Source organism: Tursiops truncatus, chromosome 16, assembly GCF_011762595.2.
Source record: "Tursiops truncatus isolate mTurTru1 chromosome 16, mTurTru1.mat.Y, whole genome shotgun sequence".
NCBI lineage: Eukaryota > Metazoa > Chordata > Mammalia > Artiodactyla > Delphinidae > Tursiops > Tursiops truncatus.
In genome coordinates this window covers 26170937-26186443 of record NC_047049.1, presented here as the reverse complement: position 1 = coordinate 26186443, position 15507 = coordinate 26170937, and the positions used below count along the sequence as shown (strand labels likewise).

At 39.6% G+C, this 15507-nt stretch overlaps 1 protein-coding gene across 8 annotated transcripts in view; it reads right to left on the bottom strand.

The window, feature by feature from the left end:
- ARMH3 (armadillo like helical domain containing 3) overlaps nucleotides 1–15507 on the bottom strand; it is a 174577-nt gene that overhangs the window by 140669 nt on the left and 18401 nt on the right. For 7 of the 8 annotated variants that reach the window (XM_019939855.3, XM_073794044.1, XM_033841739.2 and 4 more), the window contains exons 2-8: nucleotides 11558–11670; nucleotides 8973–9029; nucleotides 8717–8863; nucleotides 6268–6375; nucleotides 2127–2219; nucleotides 1329–1403; nucleotides 1158–1244 (exon numbers count right to left, since the gene is read on the bottom strand). In XM_019939855.3, coding sequence (XP_019795414.2) covers nucleotides 1158–1244; nucleotides 1329–1403; nucleotides 2127–2219; nucleotides 6268–6375; nucleotides 8717–8863; nucleotides 8973–9029; nucleotides 11558–11659 — 669 coding nt within the window. In that variant the 5' untranslated portion in view covers nucleotides 11660–11670. The remainder of the gene's footprint in view (nucleotides 1–1157; nucleotides 1245–1328; nucleotides 1404–2126; nucleotides 2220–6267; nucleotides 6376–8716; nucleotides 8864–8972; nucleotides 9030–11557; nucleotides 11671–15507) is intronic. The other variant, XM_019939857.3, reaches the window with a different exon arrangement.

Below are 15507 nucleotides of genomic sequence, written 5' to 3'. Positions count from 1 at the left end.
CTACCTTTTGAGGGGAATCAAGTAGATGCACCAATCCAAGTATAAATCTCTGAGTTCACCTCTTTATCTCAAAACCTATAAATCTATCCCTGACTAATTCAGAGGCAAAAAGAACTCCAGAATTAATATGGATAAGGCTCTGTCTTCAACTCCCATCAAAATCAGAAAGAGCCCCCAAACCAACAGTTGATATTTATACAAGTGGATTGATTGCATTGCAGAAATCCAATATATAAGTCCAATATTTCAAAATAGATGCATTAGGTCAGTGGTTCCCAATCCTGGCTGATCATCACGTTCAAAAGGAGATATTAAAAAAAAAAGAAAGATATCTAGGTCTCACCCCCTAAGAGATTCTGATTTGGTGTGTAAAGAGTAAGGCCCAGGGACTTTCCTGACGGTCCAGTGGTTAAGACTCTGTGCTTCCACTGCAGGGGGCATGGGTTCGACCCCTGGTCAGGGACCTAAGATCCCACATGCCACACAGCACAGACAAATAAGTAAATAAATAAATAATATAAAGAGTAAGGCCCAGAAATATCTTCTTTTTAAAAAGTAACTACTGAGGGACTTGCTTGGTGACGCAGTGGCTGGCTGCCTGCCTGCCAATGCAGGGGACACGAGTTCGATCCCTAGTCCGGGAAGATCCCACATGCCGCGGAGCAACTAAGCCCACAAGACACGACTACTGAAGCCCGCGAGCCACAACTACTGAAGCCTGCACGCCTAGAGCTCATGCTCCACAGCAAGAGAAGCCACCGCAACAAAGAGTAGCCCCTGCACACCGCAACTAGAAAAGCCTACACGCCACAATGAAGATCCCGTGTGCCGTAACTAAGACATGACGCAGCCAAATAAATAAATAAATATTTTTTAAAAGATAACTAGGTGATTCTAATGACAAGCTGGGTTTGGGAACCATTACATTAAGAGAGATTTACTCACTTTTTTAGAAGTTACACCACAGGATTCCTTTAAACAGCTATATCCTCTACCGCAGGCATCTAACATAGGACTTCTAGAATTGGTTTATCAAAATTAATCTATAAACCATTTACCAAGAACATGTCTTCTACATTAAGCAAAATCCTCTAGGAGTGGCCACATTTAGGAAGATTGTAGAAAGGTAACAGCTCTCCATTAAGGGACCCACTTACCTCATATTTTCTGTAGTTCACCAGCAAAGCCAAGAGGACTACGGCATCATACCCATGTTCCCTACGACTTGGCGGGTGGGAGAGTATCTGTAACCAGAACCAGAAATGGTGAGAGTGCTTGAGGAGGTGGTTTACCCAAAAAAGAAAGAGGTGACAAGGGAACTGACCTACCTGTAAAATTGCTTCAAATATGCTGTTGATCATTACATACTCCAGGATAGTGTTCTGGCTGATGTTATCTGTCACCTGAATATAATAAAAGGCTATTTAAAGTCTATACTAAGACACTCTGATATCTCATGTATATCTCCTCACCTAGTATCTAAGAGAAACAGAAATATTAAAACATCCTACTAGATACTTAGCAGATCTTAAAGCACTCCCAAAGCCACCTGAGCCTGAATAGACAAGACACTATAAGGGTAAGAAATTAGCAAATTAAAACTTCCTAAATCTTTGAACTTCTCCTTGTTTCTCTCATACCCTCACAAAAGCATTTGCCTAACAGTTTCTTGGGTTTCATTCCCCAGATGCACAGGAAGAACTTTATGATCCAGAAGTCTTCAAGCAGTGGCAGGGAAAGGAAACCACCTGAAGTAAATGAATAATACCCTACCCTCCTCCCACTAGAAGGTACAGGCCAGCTTCCAGCTATAAAATCAAAGTCAGAACAAATAAAAATATTCAGAATCACAAAAACTGTTTCCAAATGAGACCTGATGAAGGGCAAAATCTAACAATCCAGACTGGTACAGGTTAAAAATGTCAGCAGTTGCTCCAAAGAGCAACTTCTAGGAAGCGAAAACCCATACAAATAACTTCCTTCTACACAAACACAACAGAGTGATGTAATGGCCCAGTAGAGATTTTTTTTCTCTTTTCCTTTCTAACTTTGGGCTCAAGAATTCAAATTTGCCCCTGCTGTCAATTTACACCCTTGACAAAGAAACATATAGGTAAGTTACTTACAGTCACTAAGCAGAGGAGAAGTTTCAGACATAAGCTCTTTAGACTTTCAGAACCTTCTGCACAAAGCAATGAATCCAAACTCTCCATCAAGTTCTGAGAAAGAGAACCATTAAGTATTAAACCATATCAAAGAACATCTCCACCATGTCTTTGTCAAACTCAGGGTTACGTTATGTAGGGTAATGTGAATAAAATAAAATGAAGCAACCATATCATTCCCTTAGGCCTAGGCCTTGCAAGACTAGACATAAAAATGGAAGACTTCTAACTAAGTCTAGCTATTTTGGGAAAAATGCCTTAGAACAACCACACAGAAAAATAAAGAATTTACTATTCCAGTAAATGAATGTTTGCAGCCTATCACCCTCATATAAACCTTCAGATTAGAATGAAATTTTTTAAAAGATTAATAACAGTTAAATAATATACAAATTAAAAACAATAAATAATAAACTAAATAAAATTAAATTCTATTAAACAAATTTTAAATAATAAATTAAACAAATGATTAAGTTAAAGGTTAATAATAATGGTTAAACAGCTAGATATGTTTCATTATTTGATAAGAAAGCATATCACTTGATGCAGGCACACTGAACAAACAACAGAGAGATAACATCACTACTAGCTGTTCACTGGCCATATGCACTATCCAACAAAGCTAGCTCATATCCATCCTGGTCGCTTCTACTAGACAATGTGATTAGAGTTTAACACTTGTACTAACAACCAACTGTTTTATCCAATGTAGTCAAAAGATGAAACCTTTAGATACTACAAGGAAGAAAAAAAGAAATATTTTACATTAAATAAAGGAGGAAAATGAATGGAGAATAAGGAGTTAGCGGGACATCCCTGGTGGTTCAGTGGTAAAGAATCCACCTTACAATGCAGGGGACGCTGGTTCGATCCCTGGTCAGGGAACTAATACCCCACGTGCCATGGGGCAACTAAGCCTGCACGCCACAACTACTGAGCTCTCGCACCTCAGTGAGAGAGCCCGCGTGCCGCAAACTACAGAGCCCACGTGCTCTGGAGCCTGCGCGCCACAACTAGAGAGAGAAAACCCGCAGGCCACAACTAGAGAGAAGCCTGTGCACCGCAATGAAAGATCCCACATGCTTCAACGAAGATCCCGTATGCTGCAACTGAGACCCAACACAGCCAAAAATAAATTAAATAAATAAATAAATAATAAATAAATCTTAAAAAAAAAGGATTTAGTGTGCTGGAAGGTCAAGTGAAGGTTCAAAATAAGCTACTTCAGGTCAATTCAACAAATATGTAGTAAGAGTCTACTATACGCTAAATATTGTGCTTTCAAAGAAAATAAGAAAAAAATAAGACAATGACCCTTGCTCTCAAGGTGTTTTTAGTCTAACAGGAGAGAAAAACAAATAAACAGTTTAATGGTTACTATGACAGTAATATATATGGAGGAAGGGAATTAGCTCAGAAGTTACCTATTCCAGGACTCCTCAGGGACAGGCTGTATTTTGAAAAATCAGTAGGAATTAATTAAAACTTGAGGAGGAAAGGAATTCTAGACAGGCATTAGCATGATCAAAGACACATGAAGAATGAAATGGTCCTGGACATGCAGTTGGAATACAGGCAGTTTGTTATTACAGAAGTATAAAGAGTGAGGCACAGTGATGAGAGATGCGATTTGAGAAATAAATAGAAAGAAGATCATAAAAGTTTTATACAGCTAATGAGGGAGCTTGGTCTTTATCCTTTTAGTGATAGGAAACTAATGAAGGGTTTTAAGCAAGAAAGATTTGAGTGTTAAGTTACATCACTCTGCTGTCAGCGTGGATGACAGATTTAAAGATGGTAAGGCTGGAGAGAGGGAGACAAAAGAAGACTAACCTATCAATTTTCTGAGGAGGGTTGCCATGTCTTATTTGCCTCTGTATCCCCGATGCCTGGCACAGAGGAGCATAACAAATGTTTGTCAAAAGAATGAAGGCATCACTGCAATAGTTCAGGGATAATGGGGACTTTGGCAGTAGAGGAAAAATAGAAAAAAACAGATATGAGAAGTATGAGCTGAGGTAAAATTAGCTGAACATGGTGATAGTCTGGATATGAAAGATGAGGGATAGGAAAGAGTCAAGGGTGACTCTCAGGTCTTTGGCTTGGGGAACTGGGAAGACAGGTATCCCCATTCTGACACAGAATGAATGAGGAAGAACAGAAGTATAGAAAACAATGAGTTCCATTTTGGATATGCCAAACAAGAGGTACCTAGGTATGTGTAAGTGGGTATATTCAGCAAGTGCTTAAAGAGAACAGGTCTGAGACTCAGGAGGAATTAAGGCTAAAGATAGAGACTTAGTAATCAGCAGTATATAGACAGTAGTGAAAACTGTAAGAATGAAAAAGATATTAGGGATTTTACTATATATATATATATATAGACTGTAAAAGGTTAGAATTAAAAACTAACTCCAGGGCTTCCCTGGTGGCGCAATGGTTGAGAATCTGCCTGCTAATGCAGGGGACACGGGCTCGAGCCCTGGTCTGGGAGGATCTCACATGCCGCGGAGCAACTAGGCCTGTGAGCCACAACTACTGAGCCTGCGCATCTGGAGCCTGTGCTCCGCAACAAGAGAGGCTGTGAGAGTGAGAGGCCCGCGCACCACGATGAAGACTGGCCCCCGCTTGCCACAACTAGAGAAAGCCCTCACACAGAAACGAAGACCCAACACAGCAAAAATAAATTAATAAAATTAATAAACTCCTACCCCCAACATCTTTTAAAAAAAAAAAAAAAGGAACTGACTCCAGGTACTAAATCTTTGTGTATTCCTAATTGCATATTCATAACGTTTTTATTTTAATAAATTTATTTATTTTATTTAATTATTTGTGGCTGCATTGGGTCTTCATTGCTGCACATGGGCTTTCTCTAGTTGCAGTGAATGGGGGTACTCTTCATTGCAGTGCACGGGCTTCTCATTGCAGTGGTTTCTCTTGTTGTGGAGCACAAGCTCTAGGCATGCAGGCTTCAGTAGTTGTGGCTCACAGGCTCTAGAGCGCAGGCTCAGTAGTTGTGGTGCACAGGCTTAGCTGCTCCGCGGCATGTGGGATCTTCCTGGACCAGGGACTGAACCCGTGTCCCCTGCGTTGGCAGGCAGATTCTTAACCACTGCGCCACCAGGGAAGTCCCACATATTTGTAACTTTTAAAAAATAAACTAATCACTATAAGGATTCTTTGGCATACAGATTTCTTTATTTTAAATGTAGTGAATGAGAGAAGACAGGTTCTTCAAAGTTCATATTATGAACAACATTCGTTCAAGATAGTGACAAATACTGCAAATCAGATATTTGATAAGGCACTTGTATCCAAAATATATAAAGAACTCTTACAACTCAACAATAAAAAGACAAATAATTCAACGTACAAACAGGCAAAGGATTTGAATAGACATTTCATACACACACACACACACACACACACACACACACACACACACACATACCCACATTGCTGGGGAAAATGTAAAATGGTACTGCCACTTTGGAAAACAGTTTGGAATTTCCTCAAAATGTAAACATAGAATTACCGTATGAGGGACTTCCCTGGTGGTGCAGTGGTTCAGAATCTGCCCACCAATGCAGGGCAGACGGGTTCAAGCCCTACTCCAGGAAGATCCCACAGGCCGCGGAGCAACTAAGCCCATGTGCCACAACTACTGAGCCTGTGCTCTAGAGCCCAGGAGCCACAACTACTGAGCCAGTGCTCTGGAGCCCACAAGCCACAACTACTGAAGCCCGTGTGCCCTACAGCCCACACGCTGCAACTACTGAGCCCATGAGCTGCAACTACTGAGCCCATGTGCTGCAACTACTGAAGCCTGCATGCCTAGAACCCAAGCTCCACAACAAGAGAAGCCACCACAATGAGAAGCCTGCGTGCTGCAACAGAGTAGCCCCCGCTGGCCGCAACTAGAGAAAGCCAGCGCACAGCAACAAAAACCCAATGCAGCCAAAAATAAATTAAAAAGAATAAAAATTCAATCATCTATGTCTGAGTCCAAATCTTCTAGTGCATCTAACTGTCTGCAGATGATCCATGAACAGCTGTCAGAAGCAGACATCCACAGGCACATCTACAGCTTATGTCTCACCTTCATGCACAGCTCCGCCTTGTCAAAGCCCATCAGCATGTTGATAATGTCAAACCCAGAGGTAGACTTATTTTTTTGATGGACTCCTCGAATGAGTGCACACAAGGTCTGCAGAGATGAGAGAAAGAATTCTTTCTAGAAAGGAAGTCTCAAAATGCAAAGGGCATTGGATCAGTAGCTTCACACTGCAACCTCAGAACCTTCTCCTTACACAGCTGACATTCAACTGCTCTATTCTCTGAGCTCCAAAACACAGTCTGGGTCTTAATATGTGCAAAATCCAGAAATGAAAAGAGGAACAGCAACTGAAACTGTTGTCATCCTCTTTTTTTCATTTTCTGGCCATCCACTTTTTAAAAATTACACTGCAGACAAAGACTGGAAGGTGATATTCAAAAATAAGAAACAGGGGGCTTCCCTGGTGGTGCAGTGGTTGCGAGTCCGCCTGCCGATGCAGGGGACACGGGTTTGTGCCCCGGTACGGGAAGATCCCACATGCCGCGGAATGGCTGGGCCTGTGAGCCATGGCCGCTGAGCCTGCATGTCCAGAGCCTGTGCTCCGCAATGGGAGAGGCCACAGCAGTGAGAGGCCTGTGTACCGCAAAAAAATAAAAATAAAAAACAGTTCTTGAGTTTGAATCATGGGATTGGTGGAGCTTTCCTTTATTTAACATTAGTTTTAGAATTTACATAATAGTTTACCATTTTTAATAACTATAGAGGTCCCTATATGATAACAACCAATCAACTCAAATCTTAAAAATTCATTACAATCCCCATCCACTACTTACTAGCTGTGTGAGCCTGGACAAATTAGTTAACTTTTCAGTGCCTTATTTTTCTCAGCTATAAAATGGGAATGATAATAGCATTAACCTCATAGGGATGTTGTGATGGCTATGTGAATTAATACTGTAAGGCACTTAGAATACTCCCTGGAACTTTGTTAAAGTTCCTGGAATAGTGCCTGGAACTTAACTTTGTTACAGCTCAATAAATATCAGGTATTATAATAAATGTACTATATTTTTATGGGTCACCAAGTGGCTTAATGTCAATTTATTTTCACTGGACTAAAATCAGTTTATAATTCATGCCCCCACAGTAAGCCACTATAATTACAGGAAGTACAATTTCCAACTTTCATTTCAACTTTCAATTAATGAGTCACTACAACTGTGATGCTCGAAATGTAGAATTTACTGTCCAAGGGTTAACAAAGCTACAGGATAAACATGGTCCTTCTCTCTGGGGCATCAACTCAAGAGGTAATTTCTACATTTTACAGATGAGAAAACTGGGGCTCACAAAGTGATCTGTCCAACTTGTAAGTTAGAAACTTAAACCCAATCTACCAAAAGTTCCAACAAAATCCTTTATGCTGTCATCAGTTCTTCATATTCTAAGCTTGTCAATCACTACCCTAAATACTCAGCCCAATCTAGGCTACACTGGAGCTACTAGACTATAAACTCTAGAAATTTTGCCCATCATTCATTCAAAAAAATTTACTTCTAGAATGCTATTTGCTAGGCACTGTTCTACACACTAGGAACAAAGTATTGAATAATACTGTCTTTGCCCTCAAGAAGCCTATAATGTATCCCACCAGCTCAATGCTTAGCACGTAACAGTAATTCAAGAAATAATGAATGTAGTTCAAGAATAATGAATATTCCTCACGATCATGCCACTTAGCATTAAGAATAGTGATTCTTAGGGTTTCCCTGGTGGCGCAGTGGTTGAGAGTCCGCCTGCCGATGCAGGGGACACGGGTTCATGCCCCGGTCCGGGAAGATCCCACATGCTGCGGAGCGGCTAGGCCTATGAGCCATGGCCGCGGAGGCTGCGCGTCCGGAGCCTGCGCTCCGCAACGGGAGAGGCCACAACAGTGAGAGGCCCGCGTACCGCAAAAAAAAAAAAAAAAAAAAAGAATAATGTTTTTAGAGTTGCAGACCTTTTTGAGAATCTGACAAAAGCCCTCTCTGCAAAAAAAATGTTCATATACACATAACGTACATTTACACATAAAATATTACATGTAACTTCAGGGAGTCAAGGACCTTCTGAAACCTCACATTAAGAAAATACTGTTTATTTAATTAAGAAAGTCTTCTGATTTTGCTGTAGACTAATCAACCTTGCCAGAGTTTCCTCTCTCTCTCTTCCTGTCCTCAAGTAATAATAAAAATTCTGTCAAACAATCCTCCTTGGCATTAGATCAAATTATAAAATGGACAAGATAACTACTATAGGCGTCAATTTGTTTAACCAGGAAGATGGCTAAACAAACATGGCATAGATGTTTGATTACTTAAAGAAATAAAGAAAAAACAAAGAAAGCAAGCCTCAAACCTAAGGGCAATTTTAGGTTCCTCAAGTTCCAATAGATGTATTACAATTTCTTTCTCCTATTAAACAAGACTTCCCCAGTCTCCCAGCCTTGTACCTGCAATGCATTGACCACTCGAATTGGATGCTCCTCTCCCAGAGCCTGGATGCAGTGTTGAAATAAGCAATTAATATTTTCCTTGATCTTCATTAACTCCTCACCATCAAGAGATTCCAGCTTGCCTTCTAGGTACTCTAAATTCACCTAACGAGGAAACAATAAGGGCCTGAGTGCATTTTTACTGCAGCACCTAGAACACATGTGAAGGCAATCTCAGTTACCAGGAAAATCCACAGGTGCCACCAAGTCTTACCTTCATAAGGAAGAGCTCCTCCCAAAATCGAGGACTGCACTTACTAGGGTCCTCTGTCTGAAACCGGAAGATAAGTATATTCAATACCCCCAGCTAACACCAAAGCATTAAGAACACATTTGAAAGGGTCACTACACATAATCAACCTTACCTTTCACAATTAACTTTGAAAATGCTTGGTCATTCCAAACAGCTATAATGGGGAACAAGTTTTTTGGGTTCTTTTCCCAAATGGAAGACATTGTGCATGGATATATATTCCCTGCACCAAAAGTTAAATGGCTCAAAGAACCTCCCTCAAATCTTTCTCTTCTTAGCAAGAAAAGAACCTAGCCATCTGAGTCAGTTAGTCATATTATGATATATCCCCATTGTATTTGTACGGTACTCAGTTTTCAAAGCCCATTCACATACATGAAATACAATGGCCCAGTGAGCCAGGTAGGGTAGATATTATCATTATCCTCCTTTTAGGAAATAGAGTCCACAAGACTTACACAAGTGCAGGAGCCAGAACCCAGATCATCTAAGTAATACTGCCATGATTTTTACAACATCCTGCTTCTACTTGCCCTCCCGTATGCATTTAGTCCTCTGTACAGAGCCTGTAATATTCTCTTTTCTTACTTCAAATTGGTCCGTAATTAGCAAAATTATGGTGCTAAAATCCAAATTTTCTTAGCAATAATTTTCAAACAGAAATTCTAGGAAGTTAGAGGCTTCTGGTTAGTGAGTGAAATAAGAAAAAGAGAACCCTTACTTCACAGGAAAGCTAATGACATAAAACCAGTATGTCAATTGCCTGCTATCACCTTACCTTAAATTGACCTTTTAAAATTACTACCAAGAACTAATGTCTTCATTAGATAAGAACTTCTGATCGAATAAGAAGATATTATCCTAGGAATCTCCTCTGGCTTTTTAATTGAGAATGACATAAAGAAGCAACATTTCTGGCCTTCTAATAAGGTTCTCATTTAGTGAATTCTTTCTATCCCTTTCTCTCAAGTCCTGCTCCCCAAGAGGGGCCACACATTGACCCTCACACTTCTGTAATATCATTTTGTTGTTTATATATGAAACAGGGAATTCATGGAGCTGGTATTTCCCATGCTCAAAGCTCTCTCAAGCAGGAGTCATATGTATACCAAGCTTATTACTTAACATAGAAAGAGCCCTAATAGGATCCTAATAACCACTCATTTTCTCTGTATAGCCACCTATACTGCCCTGGGCAATTCTGTATTAACTGTCGGCATGTCAAACTTTGTCTCTAAGGCTTGCCAAGAATTAGATGTTTTACTTGATCAAGTTATTTATCCAAGGCCATGTGGCAAAACTGAACAAGTAAGGACTCTGGAGTCAGACACTAGGGTTCAAATCACAGCTCCTTCACTTTCTAGCTGTGACTGCCAGTTTTCTCATTATCATGCTCTTTTACATGGCACATGTAAAAACATAGCCTTCTTGCAGCATTCTTGTCAGAATTAGAGCTAATGAATGTATTTGGTGATGCATTTAGAACAATGTCAGGCACATAGTAGGAACTCAAGAATCTCCCTCAAATTCTTCTCTTCTTAGCGAGAAGTGAACCTAGCCATCTGAATCAATTAGTCATATTATGATGCATCCCCATTGTATTTGTATGTTGCTCAGTTTTCAAAGCCCATTCACATACATGAAATACAATGGCCCAGTGAGCCAGGTAGGGTAAATATTATCATTATCCTCCTTCTAGGAAAGAGAGTCCACAAGATTTACACAAGATATGGTTAACTCCTTTTACAAGTATTACATGTTTTAAATGTTTACATGTACTACTAATGACCAGGATTTCAGAAGTCAAATACATCTGCAGGGTTTCTAATCACTCTAACCTTCCCTGATAGGGTACATTTTACAACACAGGCTTGGACCATGGTCAATAAGCAGTTCTGAAGACCCAAAGAAATCCCCTAATCTAATTGCTAATAATTCCTCAGTCTTCTCATAGAATTGGAAGATGAGATAGTCTAACTAAGCAATTGTTCTGTCCACTAACAACTTGAGATGGAATATAATAGTGCATCTTTTTAAAATATCTGAATTAGATAGAATTCTAGAGCCAAAAGGAAATTCAAGGGACATCTAGGATAGAAAGGTCCTTATGTCAAATCATAAGGGGACTTCCCTGACGGGCCGGTGGTTAAGACTCCACGTTTCAACTGCAGGGGGCACAGGTTCAATCCTTGGCCAGGGAACTAAGATCCCACATGCCACGAGGCACAGCCAAAAAAAAAAAAAAAAATCATAAGGAAGAAAAGTCTTATAGATATCAGAAAAGAAGTTTCCTGAGCCTTCCTCCCTCCTTTCAATTGTTTTACCCAGCTCAAGGCAACAGTCTATAAGAACAACATAATAACAATCTATATTAATTAACACATGATCATAATTTCTACCATGAGAGAGCTCACCCTCACCCTTGTTCTCTCTCTTTCTCCCTCTGAAGAACTAGAAGGTAGCAGGCAGAGGTGAGGTTATTTCTCATTTTGGAACAAGAAACTAAGGAGTCAACCTGTGCCCAATGTCAGGGCTCCAGGCCTTACCATGAAGATCTCATCATACATCAGCACCACTTTTTCCTTCAGTGGTTTTTTGTAGGCTGAAGATTTCCTGAGCAAACCCCCTCGTTTCTCTACCTGTGCCATGGTTAGAGAATCTGTGAAAAGAAAGCCACAGTTAGTGCTAGAAATGCTCTCTAAGATGTTGGAGAATCTACTGAAATACCTCTCAATGGGAAATTTTTTAGGAAGAAGAAATGATAAACAACCATGCTATAGATTTTGTGCATCTGTCCAACGCCCCCTTCTCTAACCAGGTAATTTCAAGGTTTAAATCATTACTTGGCTTACAGCACAACACATTTTACATCCTTAAAACATGCCAGTGGGCAAGACTTAAAGAAGATGCAAAACCAAGCAGGAAAGTGTAACTAGCTCCATCTTTAATAAGTCTGGCCACATATCTGACGCTGATGGAAGGAAGGCTGCAAAGCACACGCTGCCCACAGACTGATGATGAAGTTAAATTTCAAGTATTGATCGAGCTTAGGACCATTAAGACAGGAAGTGTGCTGCAGACTGACGAGCTCCATTGATTTCCCCAAAGTAAGCAGGTCCTCCTCACTGCAAAGTACTTGCCCTTCACTGCCTCATAAATCACACTGCACTTGACCATCTTCAGAAATTCCTCTGGAAAGAGACCCAAGGCAGAAAACAGCAGTTAAAAGACCAAAAGTTAAATTTAATTTCAAAATAACCAAAAATAACAATATATTCCTTTCAAGTTTCTATTTTTAATATTTATTTATTTGGCTCCACTGCGTGTTAGTTGCAGCACACAGATCTTCATTGCAGCATGCGGGCTCTTTTAGTTGTGGCATGCATGCGGGATCTAGTTCCCTGACCAGGGATGGAACCCGGGCCCCTTGCATTGGGAGCTCACAGTCTAAACCACTGGACCACCAGGGAAGTCCCTCAAATTTAATTATACATATATTTGTAACACTGTACTGCAGATCAAACTTCAGAGTATTTTTTTAATTCTATATAAAAGCAGTTCCATGAACCATGCTCAAATTTTCCCATCTTGCTTCAAGGAATTCTCAATTTTTTTCAAATGAGAACTTGAAACCCCACAGGTCTCCATGTGGATTTACACATATTCTCTCACTTCCCAGATTCTTTCTATTGTTGACAAAATTCCTCTCTTTCTCTTAAATCCTAGGCTCTAGTTGTGAAACTTAATCTCACCCAGTAGCAAGTATGGATGGTAGTGAGGAGACAGATTTCACTTCCAGACAAATCCAACACAGCAAAAAATTAATTTTGTTCAATGATGTTTGGAAAATATATACTACCTTGCAAATCAAAATTTTGTTTAAGGAAGAGATGCATCCAATAGCATAAAAGACTGTATCTCAAACATCATCTATCTCTAATACATATAGCCAAAAAGGAGATTCACTTTTGAGCACTAAAAGCACAGAAAATTTCAACTGGATGTTAAGCATCCTTAGCACAGAGACTATATCTTACACTTTTTCCATAAGCACGTGGCTCATGGTAAATGCTCAGAGTATGCTTATCACTGACTGATTCTACATGGTGGAGACCTGAGAAGTCCTAGGTCTGACCTAAAATTTTAGTTAGATCTGTCTCTATCAAAGCCTCACTAAGCCCTCAAATTCCTTTACAATCCAGAGAAAACTGAAGGAAAAAATAACAACAAAAAAAGAGAAGATTCTTTCAGGCAATTTATACTATATTGATCATGGCTTTGCCTTAAAGCATGAAATACAGCCTCCATTCAAAACATTCTTGTGTCTTTTAAATAGGTTGTCAAGAGGAAGATGTCCTTATCGGGGGAAAATAAATTGGAAATCAAGAGGATCCTATTAAAATAAATCAAAAGCAATGCAATTCTAAGCTTAGTGGATACAGACCTTTCATGTGCTCAGCTTCAACCAGTTGATTAACAAGAATAGTGGGAACCACAAGTCCCTGGATGTTAAAAGCAAATGTTTACAAACATCTCCCTCTGAAGATTTATAATTAAGTTACTGCTAATCAATGTCCAGCCCAAATCTAATAAACTCACTTTCTCTATTTCAGAATCAATACTTTCTAATAAGCAAAAGGGAATAGGAGAGGCGGGAAAAACAATTTCAACCCGAAGTACCAAATTTCCTAAGAAATTAAATTGTTTTCATCACTCTCCTTCCATTTGGAACAGGGGGAAATTCAACCAAGGGCCTCAACACATTACTCTCTGTCATCATCACAGGCACCTGGAATTTACCACCCAAGCTGTCTGAAGTGTGACTGGAAACTGACAACATAAAGTCTCCTCCTTCTGCCAGCACTTCTACCCATTAAGCACAGCAAAGAAGGGTGTTTCTAGGGTAATAGATTGGAAGAAGTGTAGAACTCTTACAAAAGTCTTTCTGGGGTCTCAGAAATTAAGCTTGTGCTTCCAAATTTGAAAGTAAAATATCTGACTGGTAAAGCAGTAAACTGGAATACATCAGTAATGTGAGTGTAATCTGTTTATATCCTCCCAGTGTTTCTTTCCTCTTTCACAATCCTCCCCTGCTGTAGAGAGAACGAGTACCAGCTGAGGAGCAGCAAGACATAATGGAACAAACAACCGGCAGAACTGAGACTAGAACACAGCTCTCCCAACCAACTAGATGACACTGAGTAAATCATTGTGCTTCTCAGTTTCCTTACAAGTAAAACTAGGGGACTGGACTAGACATATCATCTAATGATTCTCTTAGCATCCCTGAAATACCACAAACACATAGGAAACACCTAAATATTATAAAGCACTAGTTTAGGCACTAAGGTGTTACAAAGAGGAAACTACAGACCGGATCCTCTAGGAGCTCACAATCTATTAGCGGAGACAGGCACAGAATAACCCACAGCACAAGGCAAATCATGAGAAATAGAGTAAAAGTACAAAGAAAATGCTATGGGACTACAAGGAAGAGAAAAAAGCATTCTATGAGTACGCTGTGACCTCTGTTGATCTAGGCTTTTAAATCCTTCTAGCGAAGAAGTAAACACAGCAAAGCCACGGCAATCCCACAGAAATGTCATCTTAGACATTAACACAGTTTCTCAGAAATAAGACATACAGTAGACAAAGTATAAAAAAGAATTAGGCAACTTTTCAATACTACTTTCACCTACCACCAAACTTAGGAATGGCTTCAAATCCCCCAAACTCAATGGTAAATCAATGAAGTCTTTCATTCCTAAACCTCAGGGACTGCTGGTCCCATGACCTGCAGCACAACTTCTCTCTGAAAGACCAAAGTCATACAACTTTTTAAGAACTATATCTTAAAGCAATCCAGCCACACACTTCTTAAATGCACATCAGTTCACATCCCTACAGGATAAAATAATCAAATATCAAAAACCTAAAGCCAAACACTTCCAATGGCTTACAAGCAAGGAATGCTAGTTACACTTAACTAATTATTCATTTATTTTACTGTCTTCTTGAGCACAATACATGCCAACTCTAGTATCAGAAAATTAATCTAATAGAAATTCACTCTTATTTCCAGAGTTACCAGTTAATCTATCTAAAGTCTTGGTATTGTATCTATGTGAGATGATGGAGGTTAACTAAATCTGTTGAGGTAATCATTTCCCCAAATACATAAATCAAACCATTATGCTGTATACCTTAAATATATACAGTAATGTCTATCAACTATTTCTCAATAAAACTGGAAAAAAATCTAAAAAAAAAGTCTTTGGTTTTAGTCCCAATTCTTATACACTTATTCTATAACCTTAAGTTTCCTTTCCCTTCCTGGCTTGAATTTGCCAATCTGTAAAAAGAAGCCATGCCAAGGATGTGCAGAAAAGGGAACTCTTGTACACTGCTGGTAGGAATGTAAATTGGTACAGCCACTATGGAAAACAGTATGGAGGTTCCCCAAATATTAAAAATAAAACTACCAGGGCTTCCCTGG